At 37.1% G+C, this 18,302-nt stretch overlaps 1 protein-coding gene across 4 annotated transcripts in view; it reads right to left on the minus strand.

Moving 5' to 3' along the window:
- Nucleotides 1–82: 82 nt before the first annotated feature.
- Nucleotides 83–18,302, minus strand: part of LOC134680075 (long-chain-fatty-acid--CoA ligase ACSBG2) — a 37,649-nt gene continuing 19,429 nt past the window's right edge. For 2 of the 4 annotated variants that reach the window (XM_063539099.1, XM_063539100.1), the window contains exons 3-16: nucleotides 15,711–15,912; nucleotides 14,996–15,130; nucleotides 14,248–14,449; nucleotides 13,994–14,095; nucleotides 13,627–13,776; nucleotides 11,268–11,377; nucleotides 7,168–7,308; nucleotides 5,425–5,490; nucleotides 4,294–4,512; nucleotides 3,592–3,826; nucleotides 2,962–3,102; nucleotides 2,290–2,415; nucleotides 1,568–1,688; nucleotides 83–586 (exon numbers count right to left, since the gene is read on the minus strand). In XM_063539099.1, coding sequence (XP_063395169.1) covers nucleotides 510–586; nucleotides 1,568–1,688; nucleotides 2,290–2,415; nucleotides 2,962–3,102; nucleotides 3,592–3,826; nucleotides 4,294–4,512; nucleotides 5,425–5,490; nucleotides 7,168–7,308; nucleotides 11,268–11,377; nucleotides 13,627–13,776; nucleotides 13,994–14,095; nucleotides 14,248–14,449; nucleotides 14,996–15,130; nucleotides 15,711–15,912 — 2,027 coding nt within the window. In that variant the 3' untranslated portion in view covers nucleotides 83–509. The remainder of the gene's footprint in view (nucleotides 587–1,567; nucleotides 1,689–2,289; nucleotides 2,416–2,961; nucleotides 3,103–3,591; nucleotides 3,827–4,293; nucleotides 4,513–5,424; nucleotides 5,491–7,167; nucleotides 7,309–11,267; nucleotides 11,378–13,626; nucleotides 13,777–13,993; nucleotides 14,096–14,247; nucleotides 14,450–14,995; nucleotides 15,131–15,710; nucleotides 15,913–18,302) is intronic. The other 2 variants (XM_063539103.1, XM_063539101.1) reach the window with 2 other exon arrangements.

Raw genomic sequence — 18,302 nt, forward strand, 5'->3', positions numbered from 1 at the left:
GGTTTTATTAAAACAGCAGTTTTTAAAATAGTATATATTTTTACTTATAAAAATATAATTTAACTATGATTTAACAATAAACTTTTAACATCACAATGATTCCAGTCGTACCACGTGTCCCTATTTGAGCAAATATTTAAGAATAATTTAATTTAGCGTCGACAATCATTTGACGTCCCTATCCTAGGTAAGTTTATTCTGCCCACGAGCTTCGAGGAATTGAAAGGAGCAATCCCTTCTGCTTCCATACCCCGAATCACCACTGTGGTAGATATTCATACACCTATTCCTTCACTGTACTCTTATATTATGTCTTGAAACAACGTATTATCATATATTCATTAAGTAGCTGTCCCGCAACTGATATCACGCTAGTTCCCTATATCTCAGATAAGAATAGCACCACTCTTTAAGTCCTGTTATTGTCTAATAATAAATATAATTGTTCACTAGTAATCCCCTGTAAGATACTCGTCTTCAAGTAGCTTTGCTATCAAGTTTATTGTTTATCAGTCCTTGTAAAAATCTTCGATGATGTCGTGATATTTCTCGTATACCACGTTACGCTTGATTTTTAGTGTTGGTCCTGTAAATAAAAGTGTTTTTTGTAAATAAACTTATACAGAAAAATTAACGGATTCCATTTGTACACCAGAGAGGAGGAGATCAACATACGCATCCAAAACGCCCTGCGGTGCAGTGCAGCCCTCCACAAAGTGTTGGTGTCCAGGCTTCTCAGCAAACATACAAAGTTACGGATATATAAAACCGTTATACGGCCTATCCTAATGTATGGCTGTGAGGCCTGGTCCCTAACACTAAAAGAAGAAGGTCAGCTCCTGGTAGCAGAGAGAAAAGTTTTTCGCAAGATCCTGGGACCTATTCAGAGAGATGACGGCACCTGGAGGATCCGGAAAAATGCCGAGATCGAGGAGTTAGTGGCCGAACCCAATATCATCGGCGAAACGAAAGCGCACAGACTTCGCTGGTTCGGTCACCTACTCAGAATGGGAGAGGATCGGGCTGTCAAGAAGGCGTTCTTGGGACGACCGACTGGTAGCCGTCCAGTGGGTCGGCCCAGGTATCGCTGGGAAGACAGTGTGGCGGCGGATCTGCTTCAGCTTCGCGTCAGTAACTGGCAGGAAGTTGCGCAGGATCGGGACAGGTGGCACGCTCTCGTTTCGGAGGCCAAGATTCTCTTTGGATCGCTGAGCCAAAATAGTTAGTTAGTTAGTTAGTTATTTGTAAGGCGTTTGTTTACTGGGTATGACCAATTGAGCACGTAGGATGTGCGACTTCGAATTCATTGCGTTTCGACTATTCAGTACGTAAAACGCATCCCATGTAACAAATCATTGAACTTTAATGATAGTTGCAATTTGAAATATGAGCTCAAAGCGCCTTACAAGTTACTATGCAAAATTTTGACAAGGACAAGTTTACACACAGTCGGACATAAAGCGGAATTAAAGCTAGGTAAGAGCGTGTCATAATATTTACGCATTTCGTTGTGCGACATAAAATTGCCCGTGACTGTACCAACTCGTACGAAATATAAAACCGTTACCTAGCTCTCCTGTGTTGACAGAGAAATCCGCCGGCAAAATCGAGAACTTCTGGATTTTTTGCGCGTTTGATATCGCCTGTTTGTTCGCTCGCATTATGCCGGCTTCAATTGCTTTGGACACCTGTAAAAAATATAAATCTAAGTTAGGTACAGTCGACGTCAAAGAGATCTTTACGACTAACGTTACAAAAAATTATTTACACGACTTTATTGTCATAGCATTTAGGTCGTGTAAACATTTTTTTGTTACTTTGGCTGTAAATTTCTCTTTGACGTCGACTGTACATTGATTATTAAGAAAACCTTATCGACTTTAATTACAGGATAGATCGTGACCTTTCCAACGTAAAATTGAAGCGTCAAATACGTCAAACCTTGCCAACCAAAATGAAATTTTATTTTGTCAACACTAAGTTCAAATTAGAATGGATCAGGAGACCTTTTTATAGGTCTCTGGGCGAATTATGAAAAATACCAAGCTGGAGTCATACCTAAATATGCACGACATTAAATTTGGCTACTGAGCTTTAAATGCTAAATATGAATATGTCCTTTGCTCGCAAATTATTACATAACACGCGTCATATTTTTTATGACCCACAGCATTTAAAATAAGTGTTCCGTAAACAAAGTTTTGTACGGAACACTAAAAATTATAGATGGTGTGCTCGTAGTAAGAAAGATGAGAGAAACAAAAAAATCAACATAATTGGTTTACTTACAAGAGGATCTTTGGTTTTTGAAATCTCCCGGAGGGTTGTAGCTTTGCTTCCCAGGCTTTCGACCCATTTTTGTGTCACCGGATCTAATTCATCCAGAGGATCCCCGGACTCGTTGTCCACTTTACACTAAAATCATACAATAAAACTTTAAACAAAGACACTACAATGCTACAATTGGTTTCTATTGATTTTTGACAGTTATACAGATTTGGTTTATAAATCGTTCTATGAGCTAGTGCGGAGTCTGTCTACGACGTCAAAGGGAGTGGCCAAAAAATAAGTGTATTCTCGTTGCCAGGGAGATTTTGGGATTATACTGAGCAACTTGTACTATAATAGGACTAACCTCGAAATCGCGAAAAAAATATTACCCTCCCATAGAAAATGAACCGCCCAAAATGTATGAAACAGTCAATTTTGTCGCGATTTCGGGGTTGGTCCTATAGTAAAAGTTGCTCAGTATAATCCCAAAACCTCCCTGGCAACGATAATGCACTTATTTTTTGGCCAACCTATACTTATAGCTGTTGCTTTGTTGCGTACATGCCAAATAATATGGCCTCGTCAATAAAATACTGACTTGAATCTTTATTTCAGTCTCAAAATTGGAAAAATTGACATATTAAAAGCAAAACAAGGTATATTGAAATAAAATTATGATTGGTTTTTTACCTTGAGCGTGAGCAATATGGATAAGAACTTGCGCCGGTCGCCAATGAGCACCGCGTACCCGACGTGGGGCAACTCCGTCTGTACCGTCTGCTCGATCAGCACCGGCGCCACGTTCTCGCCGCCCGCGGTGATCAACAGCTCCTGTCATATTAACACGAACTCTTTACTAGCTGATTAGGTCGACCTTATGTCTTTGTAATAAGGCTTACGATGGACGATGTTAGAATGAAAGAGGACTATTCAGAATGTGAGTGTCTTCATCGACACAATTAAGTGATGTTTGGTGAATTTTATTGCATTCGATATATGATATACTCATGACCAGTCCAGAGAGTTGTTGATGGTATGATTATGTGCAAGATCTAAACTGCCGGCGTCTATATGTCTATAGTTGTAGGTAACTAACGTCATACCTAGTTTTAGCCTCCAAAACATTATCTCATTAGCGTTTATGCTTTTCTCCCGCCCCTTGTCTATCTCTATCTTACCCTTCTGTTTTTTTTTCTGACGAACTATAACTAAATAACTTAAGGTTATTTAGCAGCAATAAATAGTTAACTAGCAGCAACAAAGATTAAAAATGTGCCCTTTTAACATCAGCGCGAAGATACCCTTAACATCAGTCCGCACCTTTATCCTGCCAGTGATGTAGAGGAAGTTATGGCTGTCAACCCTGCCGACGTCGCCCGAGTGCAGCCAGCCTTCGCTGTCGATCGCGGCGCGGGTCTTCTCCTCGTCGCCAAGGTAACCCATGAACACGTGCCGACCCCTCATTAGGATCTCGCCTGGCCCGTTTTGAGACATCGACCCTTCGAACTTGGTTTCTGTGCCTTCTAGCAGCTCGCCTACTGATGTGAGGTTGAATCTGGAATAAGTAAAGACATTTGTGTAATTTGTAACTTTGGTCTCTAAATGCCTCTGCTCTTTGAATAGGCATTATGTAGGTCAGTGGCAATCAATTATGATGATACAAAAATGCTTCATATCACGCCGCTTAGCCATAAAGCGCTTTAATTATTCGTCCTGACACTCACATATATATTGTAAATTTTTAAAACGGGCTTTTGTGCAAAATGTCGAATTTTTCAATGTAGGAACATCAAAAAAATGTTAGTGCCAATTATCATAAATTAAAAGTTAAACTTTCCAGATCATTTTCGCGTAGTGGCAAGGGCTGCTAGTAATCAAGTAGCTGACGAATGAAAGATACCATGTAAGTTACTAGATCTTCAGGTCATAGATGTGGTCTGAATCATTGACGTTAACCTCCTATTTAACGTCACGTACGCAGTTTTCCTGATTTAAGTATGTAGCAAAAAGCGTTCAACTTACTTGGGATCAATGCTCAGCGAGTGCGCGCCAGAACCCTCGCTCATGCCGAACGCCTCCATGATAGGTATATCCAAGGACAGGAAGAACTTCTTGATGTCTGCCGACAGCGGCGCGGCGGCCGTCACGAACGTGACGCACCGGTCCAAGCCCAGGTTCTCTCGCACTTTGCTGAACACCAGCGAACGCGCCATTTTGTAACTTAGCGTCATGCCGTCGCGCCTGCAATCGTACGAGAAATTCGTTATTTGTCTTAATTTATTAATATTTAGGTAGGTGAATCACTCAAATAACCACAATATGACGTAATAGAGAAGACAGTCTTTTATGTAAATATCGGTTTTTATACAATCAATCAATCACCCCACTCAAATGAATAATATTGAAGGAGGCAGTACTATACCTACTACTTCATGGTGTAGGCACATTGACAAATATTAATTTAAAACTTGTATGTAATATGAGTCAGACAATACACCTAAATCTATGTTCATGCTATGGCTTATTTACGCTTATTTATTACGCTAATAACATTTGTACAATGATTCGATAAACGGAGATGATTAATTAAAGTTCTTATTACTGTTATTAACTCTAATTCAGTATTTCAACCGGGCCTAAAGGTAGCGCTTGGTCCCACTTGCCTACTGTTGAAACAGATTCGTTAAAAATACTTTTGATTGTCACATAACATAATTTATGTCTGCTTGTAACTAATCTGACACACCTAATAATTACTATCGAATTAATTTTAATTTCTACGCAATTAGGTGTTTCTCTGATAGTGATAAAACTACAAAAACATACGCATTTAGGCATAACAGTTATGCATGTTAATTAAATGTTATCCATAATATTTAGAACCAAATTGCTTTTACATATTTGGCTCTTTAGGTTTCGATACGGGGAAAGTTGATGATTTTAGGAAACCTTTAAAAAAATGTTTTTGAAGGAAAATTATCAAATATACTTGTCATAACATAATACTTAACCTGTTGCTCAATTATATGGACTCTAAAATGAATGAGAGAAATATTGATACTTATTCAAAATTATATGAACTGAAACGTGCAGATTAGCTAACTCAACAGATCACACCATACAAAATCAACAGGTATGAAGCGTTGACCTTACCAATACTGTAACATTTCGAGGGCGGTGAACTCTATGGGGAGCCCTCTCATGCCGGCTGATAAGGCCCTGAGTATTTAGAACAAAGGTCAGCTGAATCAGGGAACGACTGCGCTGCCGTACCACAAAAATTAAGTGCATTATTATTTAATTGGAACACAAACGTTTCTACAACACGTGTCGGGTTGAAGAACTACATAAATATAAATATACCAAGTCTTTCAAGAACTAGTCATAACAATTTTGTAAGGTAAATAATATTTGTACGTTTCCTTATAACATTTCATTGAGGATGTTGAATGAATTCCAGTTTGCTAGTTAATTTAATTAATTTGTTACGCTGTGTATTTTATTTAAGGCACTTGTTTAGAATGGACACTAATAGATCTTGCAAAGTATAATAAGCATTGAATTCCCATTCGGCTTTTATTCTTTGTAGGGTTGATGGAAATTTCCAAATTGTATGTTTGCATTTCAATAACTTAAACCAGCGCCAGCGTGGAAATTTTACCGGGAGATTAAGTACTAGCCTAGGAAAATTACCGGTATCAGTCCATCACTAATCTCATGACGACTGTCTGGGTTCCAACTGAACCCTAAAGAGAAATATCTACTTATCAGATACATAAAGTTTATGAGCGTGTTTATTTTTATAGTTTATCTACAAGGATATTTTTTTTGATTAAATTTACAATTTCAAGAACGTCAATATTTTCTGATATTGATAATTGCGTAATCCCGCTAATCCTCATAGATAGATTGGGCATTACATTAATTTTGGTGTATTAACGCAGTTACGGTACCTACCTACAGATAATTTATGAATAAAGCGGAAAGATAAGTAATCCTGCAACACAGATCCGGTACATATCTTTGCTTAATCAATTACTTATAAGTAGTAGGTCAGGTGGGGTAAGAAAAACAAACCTACTTTTTTGCTTTATACGTAGAAACCGTATGAGAAAAAGCCTTTATACGTATAATATCTGTATAATATCTGTATATATTTTTCATAATTTGCTATTATTTTTAGGATTATCATTTAATTTTTTTTTTAATTAACGTTGAGAAAACCAATTTTATTAAGAATATACAGGGTACATAAATAATCATACAAAAGTAACTAAAATATATCTAAATATTAAAATATTTTAATCTAAAAGGCCTCCGCGGGCTGTACCGGGTGCAAAGGTGCCCATTATACTTGCCGCGTTACCACGTTTAATTTAGTTTTTAATATCTTTAAATAAGCATCCCTGTTACCTGTTTAGTTTTCCTACAAGTTGCCTCATAGTTTCTTTTACCCCACCTAACATTAACTACATTGTGAAACACGGGCGGTATGGCCAAAAATGTTATTATTGTTAACAAGAGTTAATAGAAACCCGATGCCTGAAGGGCAGAGGGTACCTAAGAAATAAGATACGAATACTTTCCGTTTATTACAGTTGTTTTCGGCAAGATGTAACTAGAGCATGTCTTGTCTTGGGCGTTATTGGCCAGACATTTCAAAAGTTTAATATTCCTACATACTTTCTCTTGTGATGGAAGTAGAAATAAGTAATTACTTAAGTAGGTATTTTTTTATTTATTTATTATTTTGACTTAAGGTTAGGAGGTGACCAAAGTCCTTAGGTATAATATTTACTCATTCTACCCAGAATGCTGAGAAAATACCAACGTAGCGGTTTAGCGTGTGCCCAGCAGTGGGACACTAAACTAGGCTAGTTGAAAAAAAAAACTTACCCTTCAATTCTGCCGAGGTGGTACTTAAGCCCTTTCTCTTTGGCCCAGAGAGCGATGCATTTCTTCAGGGACCCGCTCTGAGCGCCCACGGCCATCATTTTCTCGTACATCTTTTCCCATAGCCGGGGCACTGCTAAAAGTCTGTCGAAAAAAATATTACGTGTCAATTAGTCTATTTTAAAAGTTACTTATTTATTTAAACTTTATTGCACAAAATAAAATAGAAATTTATTTATTTAATTATTTAGAAATTTGAATCAGGCAACAAGGCCCATAGTTATTACAAATACCTTACAAAAATAAATTTAAAAAAATTCAATAATTCTACCAGTCAACCGTATGGCTAAAACGGAGACGTACCTAAAAATGGTGCAATAAGAAAAGTAACCAAATTTATTTTATTATTTAACTTCCTGAGAATCTCTGTATTTTAACACGGTCGTCACAAATTTGTCTTTTGTGATATGAAAGTTAAAATCCCTGGACATTCTTTGGTCGCTGGTTAACCTAGAAATGTATACCGGCGACAATTTTCAAATTGGTGAAATTACTGGAGAATAAATTTTAGTTACGCTACTCCACCCATATATAGATAGGTTAGGTCTTAGTAACTTAGAGCCGAAGCAACCATTTTCATAATCTATATATATAAATGCAAGTGTCCTGACTGACTGACTGACTGACTGACTGACTGACTGATTCATCAACGCAGAGCCGAAACTACAAAAGCCAGAAAGTTGAAATTTGCACACCAGATTGCACTTATAAAGTGTACAAGAGATAAGAAGCGATTTTGAGAAATTCAACCCCTAAGGGGGTTAAAAAGGGGATGAAAGTTAGTATGGGGTTAAAGTTTTCTTTTAAGCTAGGAATTTGAAACTTCGTAAAAAGATATATTATTAAAATACAAGAAAACTAATTTCAGCGTTTTTGAAAATTCACCCCCTAAGGTGGTGAAAAAGGGGTTGAAAGTTTGTATGGATATCAAAAAATTTTTCAAGTGGTGGACTTGAATCTTTGTATTTAGGGATATTATTAGAAGGCAGGAAAAGTAATTTCAGCGTTTTGTAAAATTAATCCCCTAACAGGGTTAAAAAGGGGTTGAAAATTTTAATCCATTACAAATACTTTGAAACTTCGTAGAAAGGCATAATAGCCGATTACAAAAAAAGTAATTGCAACGTTTTTGGAAATTCAACCCCTAAGGGGGTTAAAAAGGGGATGAAAGTTCGTCTTCGGGTGCAAATTTTATTTTAAGCTAGGAACTTGAAACTTTGTAAAAAAGTATCAAATTCAAATACAAGAAAACTAATTTCAGCGTTTTAGAAAATTCATCCCCCAAGGTGGTGAAAAAGGGGTTGAAAGTTTGTATGGATATCAAAAAATTTTTCGAGGGCGGGACTTGAATCTTTGTATTTGGGGATACTATTAGAAGACAATAAAAGTAATTTCAGCGTTTTGTAAAATTCATCCCCTAACAGGGTTAAAAAGGGGTTGAAAGTTTGAATCCATTACAAATGGTTTTGAAACTTCTTAGGAAGGCATAATAGCCGATTACAAAGAAAAGTGATTGCAACGTTTTTGGAACTTCAACCCCTAATGGGGTTAAAAAGGGGATGGAAGTTCGTCTGCGGGTGCAAATTTTATTTTAAGCAAGGAACTTGAAACTTTCTAAAAACGTTTTAAATTAAAATACAAGAAAACTCATTTCAGCGTTTTTGAAAATTCATCCCCTAAGGTGGTGAAAAAGGGGTTGAAAGTTTGTATAGATATCAAACATTTTTTCGAGCGCGGGACTTGAATCTTTGTATTTGGGGATACTATTAGAAGACAATAAAAGTAATTTCAGCGTTTTGTAAAATTCATCCCCTAACAGGGTTAAAAAGGGAATGAAAGTTTGTATGGGGTTAAAGTTTTGTTTTAAGCTAGGAATTTGGAACTTCGTTAAAAGATATATTATTAAAATACAAGAAAACTAATTTCAGCGTTTTTGAAAATTCATCCCCTAAGGTGGTGAAAAAGGGGTTGAAAGTTTATATGGATATCAAACATTATTTCGAGCGCGGGACTTGAATCTTTGTATTTGGGGATACTATCAAAAGACAATAAAAGTAATTTCAGCGTTTTGTAAAATTCATCCCCTAACAGGGTTGAAATGGTTTTCAAAGTTTGAATCCATTACTAATGCTTTGAAAATTCTTAGAAAGGCATAATAGCCGATTACAAAAAAAAGTAATTGCTACGTTCTTTGAAATTCAACCCCTAAAGGGGTTAAAAAGGGGATAAAAGTTCGTCTTGGGGTGTAAATTTAATTTTAACCTAGGAACTTGAACTTTTTTCAAAATAAAAGGTATTAAATATAAAACATTCAAGCATTTTTTTAAATCATCCCCCAAGGTGGTGAGAAAGGGGTTGAAAGTTTGTATGGAGATCAGATATTTTGTGAGTGCGGAACTTGAATCTTTGTATAAGGGCATAGGTACCTATTATGAGAATACAAGAAAAGTAATTTAAGCAACCAACATCAAAATCCACTTGACTTAAAAATTCATACAACTTGCTAAAAAAGAAAAGTACTTAATTTCAACATTGCTTGGATATAAAAATTATAGGTACTAAAGATGTAAAATGTTGAAGATAAGATTCCACGCGGACGAAGTCGCGGGCAACAGCTAGTAATTTATAAGGACGTATTTCCAATAAATAATTTATATATGTACGTCTAGTAGGTATTTAATTAATTTTAATAGTTTCCAATAAAAATGCATATTATTGTTTATTGTATAAATTCCTACTTAGGTAGGTCGTAGGTAGGTAGGTAGAGTCCATCTGAACTAGCTCTGTACAGACTGAAGTGGAAAATACCTACTGTGATAGTACACGTTTTCCTCATTTTGTCACGGCAAAGTCTGTGTAGAATTAATGTCTATTAAATTGGTCAATGACCTTTTTTGGTGACTGATATTATTTAGGAAACGATAATTTTATGTGTAATTGGTATATCGTACAATAATTAAAGCTTAAGATTATCTGTTAATTAAATGTCTCTGACGTATTTGGACGATTCATTAATAGGATAGTTATCTACTATAAGAATCAAGATGTCGGCTAATTTATAATTTATGTATGGTATCAATTCTATTGTTCAGACGATAGATTAGACCTTATTCATCTATAACCCATTGATTAGCTGATTACCCACTTTACAAGATAAACCTGTTCAATAATTGACACAGTCGACGCAAAGTGTGAAAATCTACTTATTTGTGACTTTTATCAAAGTTATTACTTATTATGAGATGCAGTGGCGTAGATGAGATGGGTGGCACCCGGTGCGGAAATTGTGTGGGTGTCACCCCAAAATTCAATCATAATTGTAAAATATATTTAAAGAGAGTAATTGTAATTTATGTTAAATAGCTCAGGATTTACTCCATCGCTTTAATTTTAGATGATTTTACGAATTTTTATAGGTGGCACTACTAATGTTCACGGTCAGGTTGCACCCCTAAATGGGTGACACCCGGGGCGGACCGCCCCCGCCGCTCCCCCCTAGCTACGCCACTGATGAGATGTAAAGCCTAAGTAATCGTGCTATGTGTGCTATGACCCTTATTTTGACAAGTAAAATAGATGAAACTGTACTGTGTCACATGTTTTATGGTCATTGGATTGTTAAACATCAACTTTTGACAGCCACAGTTACCGCACAATGTACGGAGCCGTACAACGCCATCTACATCAGCTGTAAACTTTGAAGTACGAATTTGTCTTCACCCGTACTGATTTTATCAATCGATAAAATTTTGCATGAGACAATTGTTATTTATTTAGTGAAATTATAAGAAATATAGAAATTATATATTTTCAATATTCTGAAATACTTACCTAAAGCACACCTGGACAAGTACTTAAAACTAGATAAAAACTTGTAAATAGGTAATTCAAGCGTCGAATCGTTTGCTACTAAGACAGGTTCTATATTATACAACATAATTACGAGTATAAAAGCAATTATATCGCGTTGCGCATATTCTTGCGTTTAGTTACAATTTTGCCACACTCGCGCTCTTACTTCCTCGCAATGTTTAATAACGTACCTGGTAGGGCGAACATCCTTCATTGTGTCAATCAGGCTGCCCTTGAGTGCATCTGGTTGCGCAAAGTACACCGTCACGGCGTTCATCAAGGTTACGTAAATGTCCACCACCTGCCGACAATTCCCATTATGATATACATAGGTAGTTAGGCTTGTTTTACTTTGTTAAAACGCGGGCTTAAAACGACGACAAAGCTGACGAGAGTCAGCCGAACGTGAAAAAATCATCACTCAACGTTATGAAAAGAATTAGATGTACTATCACCTGCAATACTATGTTATACAACGAAGGCCTCAAAGATATCTGACACGATCTTATTTGTAGAGCCATAAGACCGTGTCACATATTTTAGCGGCCATCTAAGAGTAATATATTATTGCGGGTGACTGTACTATCGCCCACACTGTTAACTGATGTACATCGGTGGACCTTATGTAATAATAAGTTCCACCGATGTACAGTTAGGAGTGTTGCTGTTTGTACTTTGTACTGAATACACCTACATATGGGGAAAAGTATTCTGCTACCGTAAAATATCCCAAGCTCGCCTAACAAACCTAAGTCGCCCTAAAATGAAAATGTTCATATTCCTATAACAGATTGTACCAAATGCTGCATGACAAACGGTAGTCTATCGGATAGGAATTGTACATTGTAAGTGTAAGTAAAGAATAATCGAATGATACCTTTTTAACCTTTTAATATCGTTTTGTTTTATTATATAATCATTGCAATTTATTTATTCTCATATTGTATTCAGTAAAGCAAATAATGTTTTATAAATACATTTTTCACGCCACTGTTCGGAAATGTGGCAATAGATGGTCTAAAACCAAGCTGGAAAGTAGGCAATAGCTGTAGCACCTGAAGCACCACTACTACAATGTTTCATTGTTGTCATCATCTGTCATTGGTGACAGTTCGCTACAGCAATGAGTATCATTAAAAACATAAAAATCAATAAAAGGTCTTTTTTTGCGCAACTTTTCCTTCAAAAATAAAATTAGGTTATTTATAGCACCAATTTCTTGTTTAAAAAAAAAGAAATATCAAAACCATTCACTTCATTTTTTTTTAACAATTATCCATTCAGTTCACGCTTAAGGCGTTTTTTACTTTTGTAGCTGTTTGTGGTTTTATTAGCAAAAACGCTTCTAATTTTAGAGTCGGTTTGAAGCAAATAACAGAAAAACGCCTCTTAAAAGTGGTAAAAAAAGGCGGGATCTGAAAATACCTACTGAATTGGATAGTGTAAATTATGTTTGACTAAAAAATATAAGAAACGCGTATCTACGCTCGCTATAAAAATGAGTTCTTCTAGTGAAGAAAATGATATTCTTACGCCTACCGAAATTCAAGAGACAGTACAGGCAGTGGCTAGTAATTTGCTACCAGAGAAATCGCGGGCTAGTACTTATAGTTATGCAAATGTTTTCTTATTTCCTCGCAGTAGTCGTGAAAAGCACTATGTAATGCCTCGGCCGGAAACGCTAAAGATGGACTCGTATTATTCGAGGGCCTCCACTAACGTGTCGGCCCTCGAACTCACTCGTCCATCTTTTAGCGATTTTCCGTCCTCTCCTACAATGTACTATAATTCAATGTATGGAAACAGTCCTATGTGCTTTTATAACGACATTTAGATGCAATTAATGTAAATGTCACATAATAAATAATATTAATAGCTCATTATAAAAACATTACGGTTGTAATTAGTGATCTGTAATAAAATCGGCCAAAGGCGCTCTAAGTGTTCCTTAGGTACCAAAATGGTAAAAAAGTAACCCTTATATGACCATACGTCACAGTCACAATAAGATATACCATTCGTTTAGTTTTATTTCATTCAAGTCGATTTTGGTGAATTGATCTATACGTCATTAAAACTTGTTACTATACAAGTTATTCAGGACTTTGCTCTTTGACAATGGTGTAAATAACATTTTGCATCAAGGCATACAAAAAACTGGTTTTCAACCTGCTTATGCAAAGGGTCAACAAAACATGTTTGATCGCGTAATTTGTGATGTGAAACATGTCGACTTTAGTAATATATTTGGTATGATTTTACGAACTTTGTAGGGAATTTTTATTCCATACGCAGAAACTGTATTTAAGGCATACTTTGACGACCGGTCAGAAATTTTGTTGCAGTTTGTATTAGGTCGACTTCGACTTTGCCTATGCAGAACTTGTAAAAATATCTGTTGAGATCACAACAAATAATGAAATAATCCGGGGTTCTTTTACGGAAATCCATGGTAAATATGTACAAGACTATATACCTATATTCCGATAGCAAAAATATCTTACAGATGGACTGTAATGTGTAAATTATTGTAAGCGAAATGACAATCACCTGAGCAGCGACATGGCTGAGTGGCAAGAAGGAGATAAGAGTGTCGACTGTCGGCTGGACATCGCTGACTCGCTGCGAGATGGAGTACGCGTCCCACGTCAGATTGTCGTGAGAGAGCATCACGGCCTTCGGGGGACCCACGGTTCCGGACTGAAAATAAAAATAGTTTAATATGATTATCGTATCGGAAATGTTGAACACGCCTATGTTACGCTCTACCTATAGATTAAATTTGTCCATTAGTTAGGTGTCCAAAGGCAAAATTGATGGAAGAGAGAAGCCATCATTGGATTAAGATTAATCGAAGCGATTTGTTGGAAGCGCTTTGAGATGGGAATAATGATGTAGATATAGGTACTTGTCTTACCGTATAGACGATAGTGCAGCATTCGTTGACGGCGAGACTCTTCAGAATCTGGTCTAGCGGTCCGTCTGGCTCCTTTTGTCCTATTTCTAATACTTGCTCCCACTGCGAACAAGGTGGTTTAGTCGATACAAAATAAATTTAAAATGTTCGTATAAAAAGACCAAAACATTAGGTACCTGCATGTACACAAGGTAACACCGCATATCGACACAGACAATGTGTCAAAATTTAAGTAACAACTACTAAACACTTACACTGTATAGTCCTGGTATGGAGCTGTCAACGGGGCCCTCCCACTGTATGATGGCTTTGAGCGTCGGACATTTGTGGCGGACTGATAGGATTTTGTCCAACTGCTTTTTGTCCTGTACCGCACAAATGTTCGCTCGCGACTTCTCGAGACAATACAGGCATGCGTCAGCAGAATTGGTCGTGTAGACACCCGCTGCGTAACCCCTAATAAAGGTAATAGCTTCATTATTTGTTTTCCTATGAAACATCACGCACGGTCATTTTCGTAGTAAGTAGGTTTGCATGTCTGGTTCAAAAATATTGTTATGCAATCGCGATTCTGTTCTTTTTATCGCTTTAAACTGATTCTAAAATCGCCCGTTTGCACAGATTGTTTTTCGTTGTTGCACAGGAAGATGGGATGGAGTCGCATGTCAAGGATCGTGAGTTTAAATCGCTAAAAAGTCGCTGTTTAACTAATTACAACTAATTGTAGACCTAAAGGCCTAAAATTTTATCAGAAATGAAATTGGGGCCAATCTCCATATAATCGGCGGTCGAAATCGGCGAGCCAAATTCGCGTCTGCGTCCACACCACTTAATTTGATCACACAATTTAATCCGCCTTAAAACTGGAAAGTGTACTACTTTAAATGGAAAACCCCGATTTACTATATGTTGCTGGAAACTTGTTGTGTGATGGTTTCTAATTATTGCCTCGCTAAGCAATAAAGGCAGGTGAATGGAAATTTCATCAGATTTCGTGCTCACCCTGCGTGAATAGCTGCCAAGTCCGCCACGAACCACTGTTCTGAGTTGAAGCCAAGTATGCACACGGAGTGGAATCGCTCTAAGCCGAGCTTGAGGAATGCTTTTGCTACTGTCCTGACTCGTTCTAGGTACTGCCTAAATAAAAAAATATTGTTAATATATGCTACCCAGGTTTAAAAAAAAATCTAGTGACAAAGCATGCTCTCTTTTGAGCTGATGTGAGCTGATGTCACTCGATATGTACTCTCAGTGGCGTAGCTAGGGGGGGGGGGGGGCGGCGGGGGCGGTCCGCCCCGGGTGTCACCCAGTTAGGGGTGCCACCCGACCGTGAACATCAGTAGTGCCACCTATAAAAATTCGTAAAATGAAAGCGATGGAGTAAACATTAACATTTTTCATTGCCGCCTTTTTCTGCTGACAAGCTCTGCTTGACCAACTATAATTATGCCTATATACTTTTCCGGGGATAGCTCTTAAGGCGACCACTGACTAACAGGCCGCCGGACGGTGTAGGCCTGTCAGTTAGAACAAAAATTTGGCAGTTCCGAACAACTGACCGGCCGATATCGTCCGGCGGATTGTTAGTCAGTGGTCAGCTTTAGTTTACTTTGAATCGGACCTGCACTTTAAGCACCTTAATAGTAGCAGAGAATAAATAAAATAGTATTATCATAATAGTAGACCCGTTTAGAGTTTTCCAACAACGAACACTTACTTATATGTGATTTTGTGCCATTTGCCATCTTTCTTTGTACACAGCGCGGGACTGTCGGGATATCTGGCGGCGGTCTGCCGCAGGAGGCCCGGCACCGATATAGGGGTCTCGCCGGCGATCCCTCGGGACGCCAGGCGGAGCTTCACGCGCCCTTCCGGGATCCAGGTGAGGTAGTCGTCCGCGGGCAGCACTTGGTCCGGACCTGGACGGATCGGAGGCAAATTATTGGTTCCTTTACACGATAGGCCAGCGCCGGCCACTCCAAGAGACGCATTTATGCGGTAGAGGGAGCAAGTGATATTTCTATCTCATTCTACCGCATGGCTGCGTCCCTTGAAGTGACCGGCGCTGGCCCATGGTGTAGAGGAGCCATTTAAGAGGCTTGTTTCCTATGAATTAAATCAAATTTACCTAAATAGACTGAAAATAACAAAAACAAATATGTTTCTGCCATGTTTCTGCCGCGCTTTTTTTAAACCTATAAATATAAACCAGAAAAATTCATTTTCATCACACTTGCTCAAAAAAGATCTTATTTCAAGCAGGTGTAGGTGCTAAAGGACAAAGGCCTATAATATATGTACCCGCGGGAGTTATGGATTATGAAAAAAAGCTTTAACTTCCTAGGTATTGTATGTTAGTAGTAAAGTAACTATTATAGAACCAATTTTAAATTGAATATACTACTTAATATGGGTGTTTTTTTTTCTTATCCTCTAGCAGCCCATACGTCAAATTAACCTTGCCAAGCAAAATGAAATTTTATTTTGTCAACACAAAGTTCAGATTAGAATGGAACAGGAGACTTGATAAGGTCCTTATAAGGTCTCTACGAGCGTGTACACTTGCCTTAGGGCTTTTTTACACATTGATTAGAGTTTAGTATGGTTTAATATATTTTCTACTAAACGGAAGTACTATTTCAGATGATTGATGTTTAAATGATATTGATATGCCAAAGTTTTCAATCGTTTATTTGAGTTAAATATAATACCCGTGTTTAAGTACTTTTATGAAATACATAATCGTCTTGGCGGGGGCACTGCCGTGCCCCCAGATATAGGTTAATACAGTCATTCTCAAAGTGTGTTCCGCGGTTCCGCAAAGCCTCTGTTGGGGCTCCGCGAAAATACTTGTAATAATAAGAAAAAGAAACCAGCTCTTGTATAGGTATATATATCTGGTCGACAGTGACGAACGAAAATATTTAATTTGGGGCTCCGTCAAATATTTCGCTTTCCAACAGGGTTCCGTCACCAAATTGAGAACCGTTGAGAACCGCTGGGTTAATATACATATATAGGTAATATGTAAATTAAATATGCAATTTCGTTTTCTTACATGTACTTACTTAGCCATAACCCGAAATTAACGGAGTTAAAAAAACACGGTGTATCTGTTTAATCACTCGTTATTAAATATTTATTGGCATTATTACTCGCAATTATGTGGCCATGAGACAAAATATTTAATAAATTAATTTATTACCTGCAGGAAAGTACCTACCTAGGTACTTAATTAGATTTCAATTCATTAATATTAAGTGGATTTGCCAACGTTCCACACGCTAAGAATCCGATCTACGTGGACATTAAATATGATGATTATTATAATTGATTAGACTAGACCTATCTGGTATCATAGAGAAATATCTCCCTATGCTGGTATAGGTACCTATATGCAGAGATGTGACTTATTTGAAATACTTGTATTTAAAATGCAAATACAAAATGCAAAATACCTATTTTGTATTTTGTATTTAAATACCTTTTGAAGAAAACTATTTTTTATTTTATTTGAAATAGTTTTTGGGACCTATTTTCTATTTTCAAAATACAAAACACTTTATAGTAGGTACGTAATGTAGGTAGGAGTTACAATCTCTTCTGATGTGACAATCCTGGCAACTCTCTCATTTTTTTAACATGGAACTGTTGAATCTGCTGTTTAGTAACGTCGCACATGACTACAAGCGTAGCAAGTGAGTGTTGCGTTGCGAGGGTTTCAAGGCACGAGAGGAGAACAAACTTTTTGCCCTGGTGAAACACAAACGAGACGTTTTCATCACACTAACGAGAGGCATTATAATAGCTGTAAAACATTACAAATTAATGCTTTAAAAGTTGGCCGTTAAAAACCATCATCCATACCTACATCCTACCGGTTAATATGAGCAAACAACTAGAAATTTGCACTTTAGATAGAGGATTGATTTTAAAGAATAAAGAGTCTTTACAACTCGGAAATTCCGAGTAATACTTTTTAAATCAGACTAGGTATTCACTACTCAGAGTACCTTTTATCGCAAAGTATTTGTATTTTAACAAAGTATTTTGAAAATACCTATTTCGTATTTTGTATTTAAATACAAATTCAAAAACTATTTTGTATTTTGCATTTGAAATAGTATTATCAAGGAAGTATTTGTATTTTGTATTTAAATACTTTTTATAAAGTATTTTTGACATCTCTGCCTATATGTAATGCATAGTGGGATTAGTGGGGGTGGAATTCGCACTTATTTTGCTGACCGTCTCCTGCAAGACTGGCTCCCGGCAGTTTAGAGGTCCCAGTACCATGTCCAACAACATA

This window comes from Cydia fagiglandana, chromosome 3 (genome assembly GCF_963556715.1).
Source record: "Cydia fagiglandana chromosome 3, ilCydFagi1.1, whole genome shotgun sequence".
In the NCBI taxonomy this organism is placed as follows: Eukaryota; Metazoa; Arthropoda; class Insecta; order Lepidoptera; family Tortricidae; genus Cydia; species Cydia fagiglandana.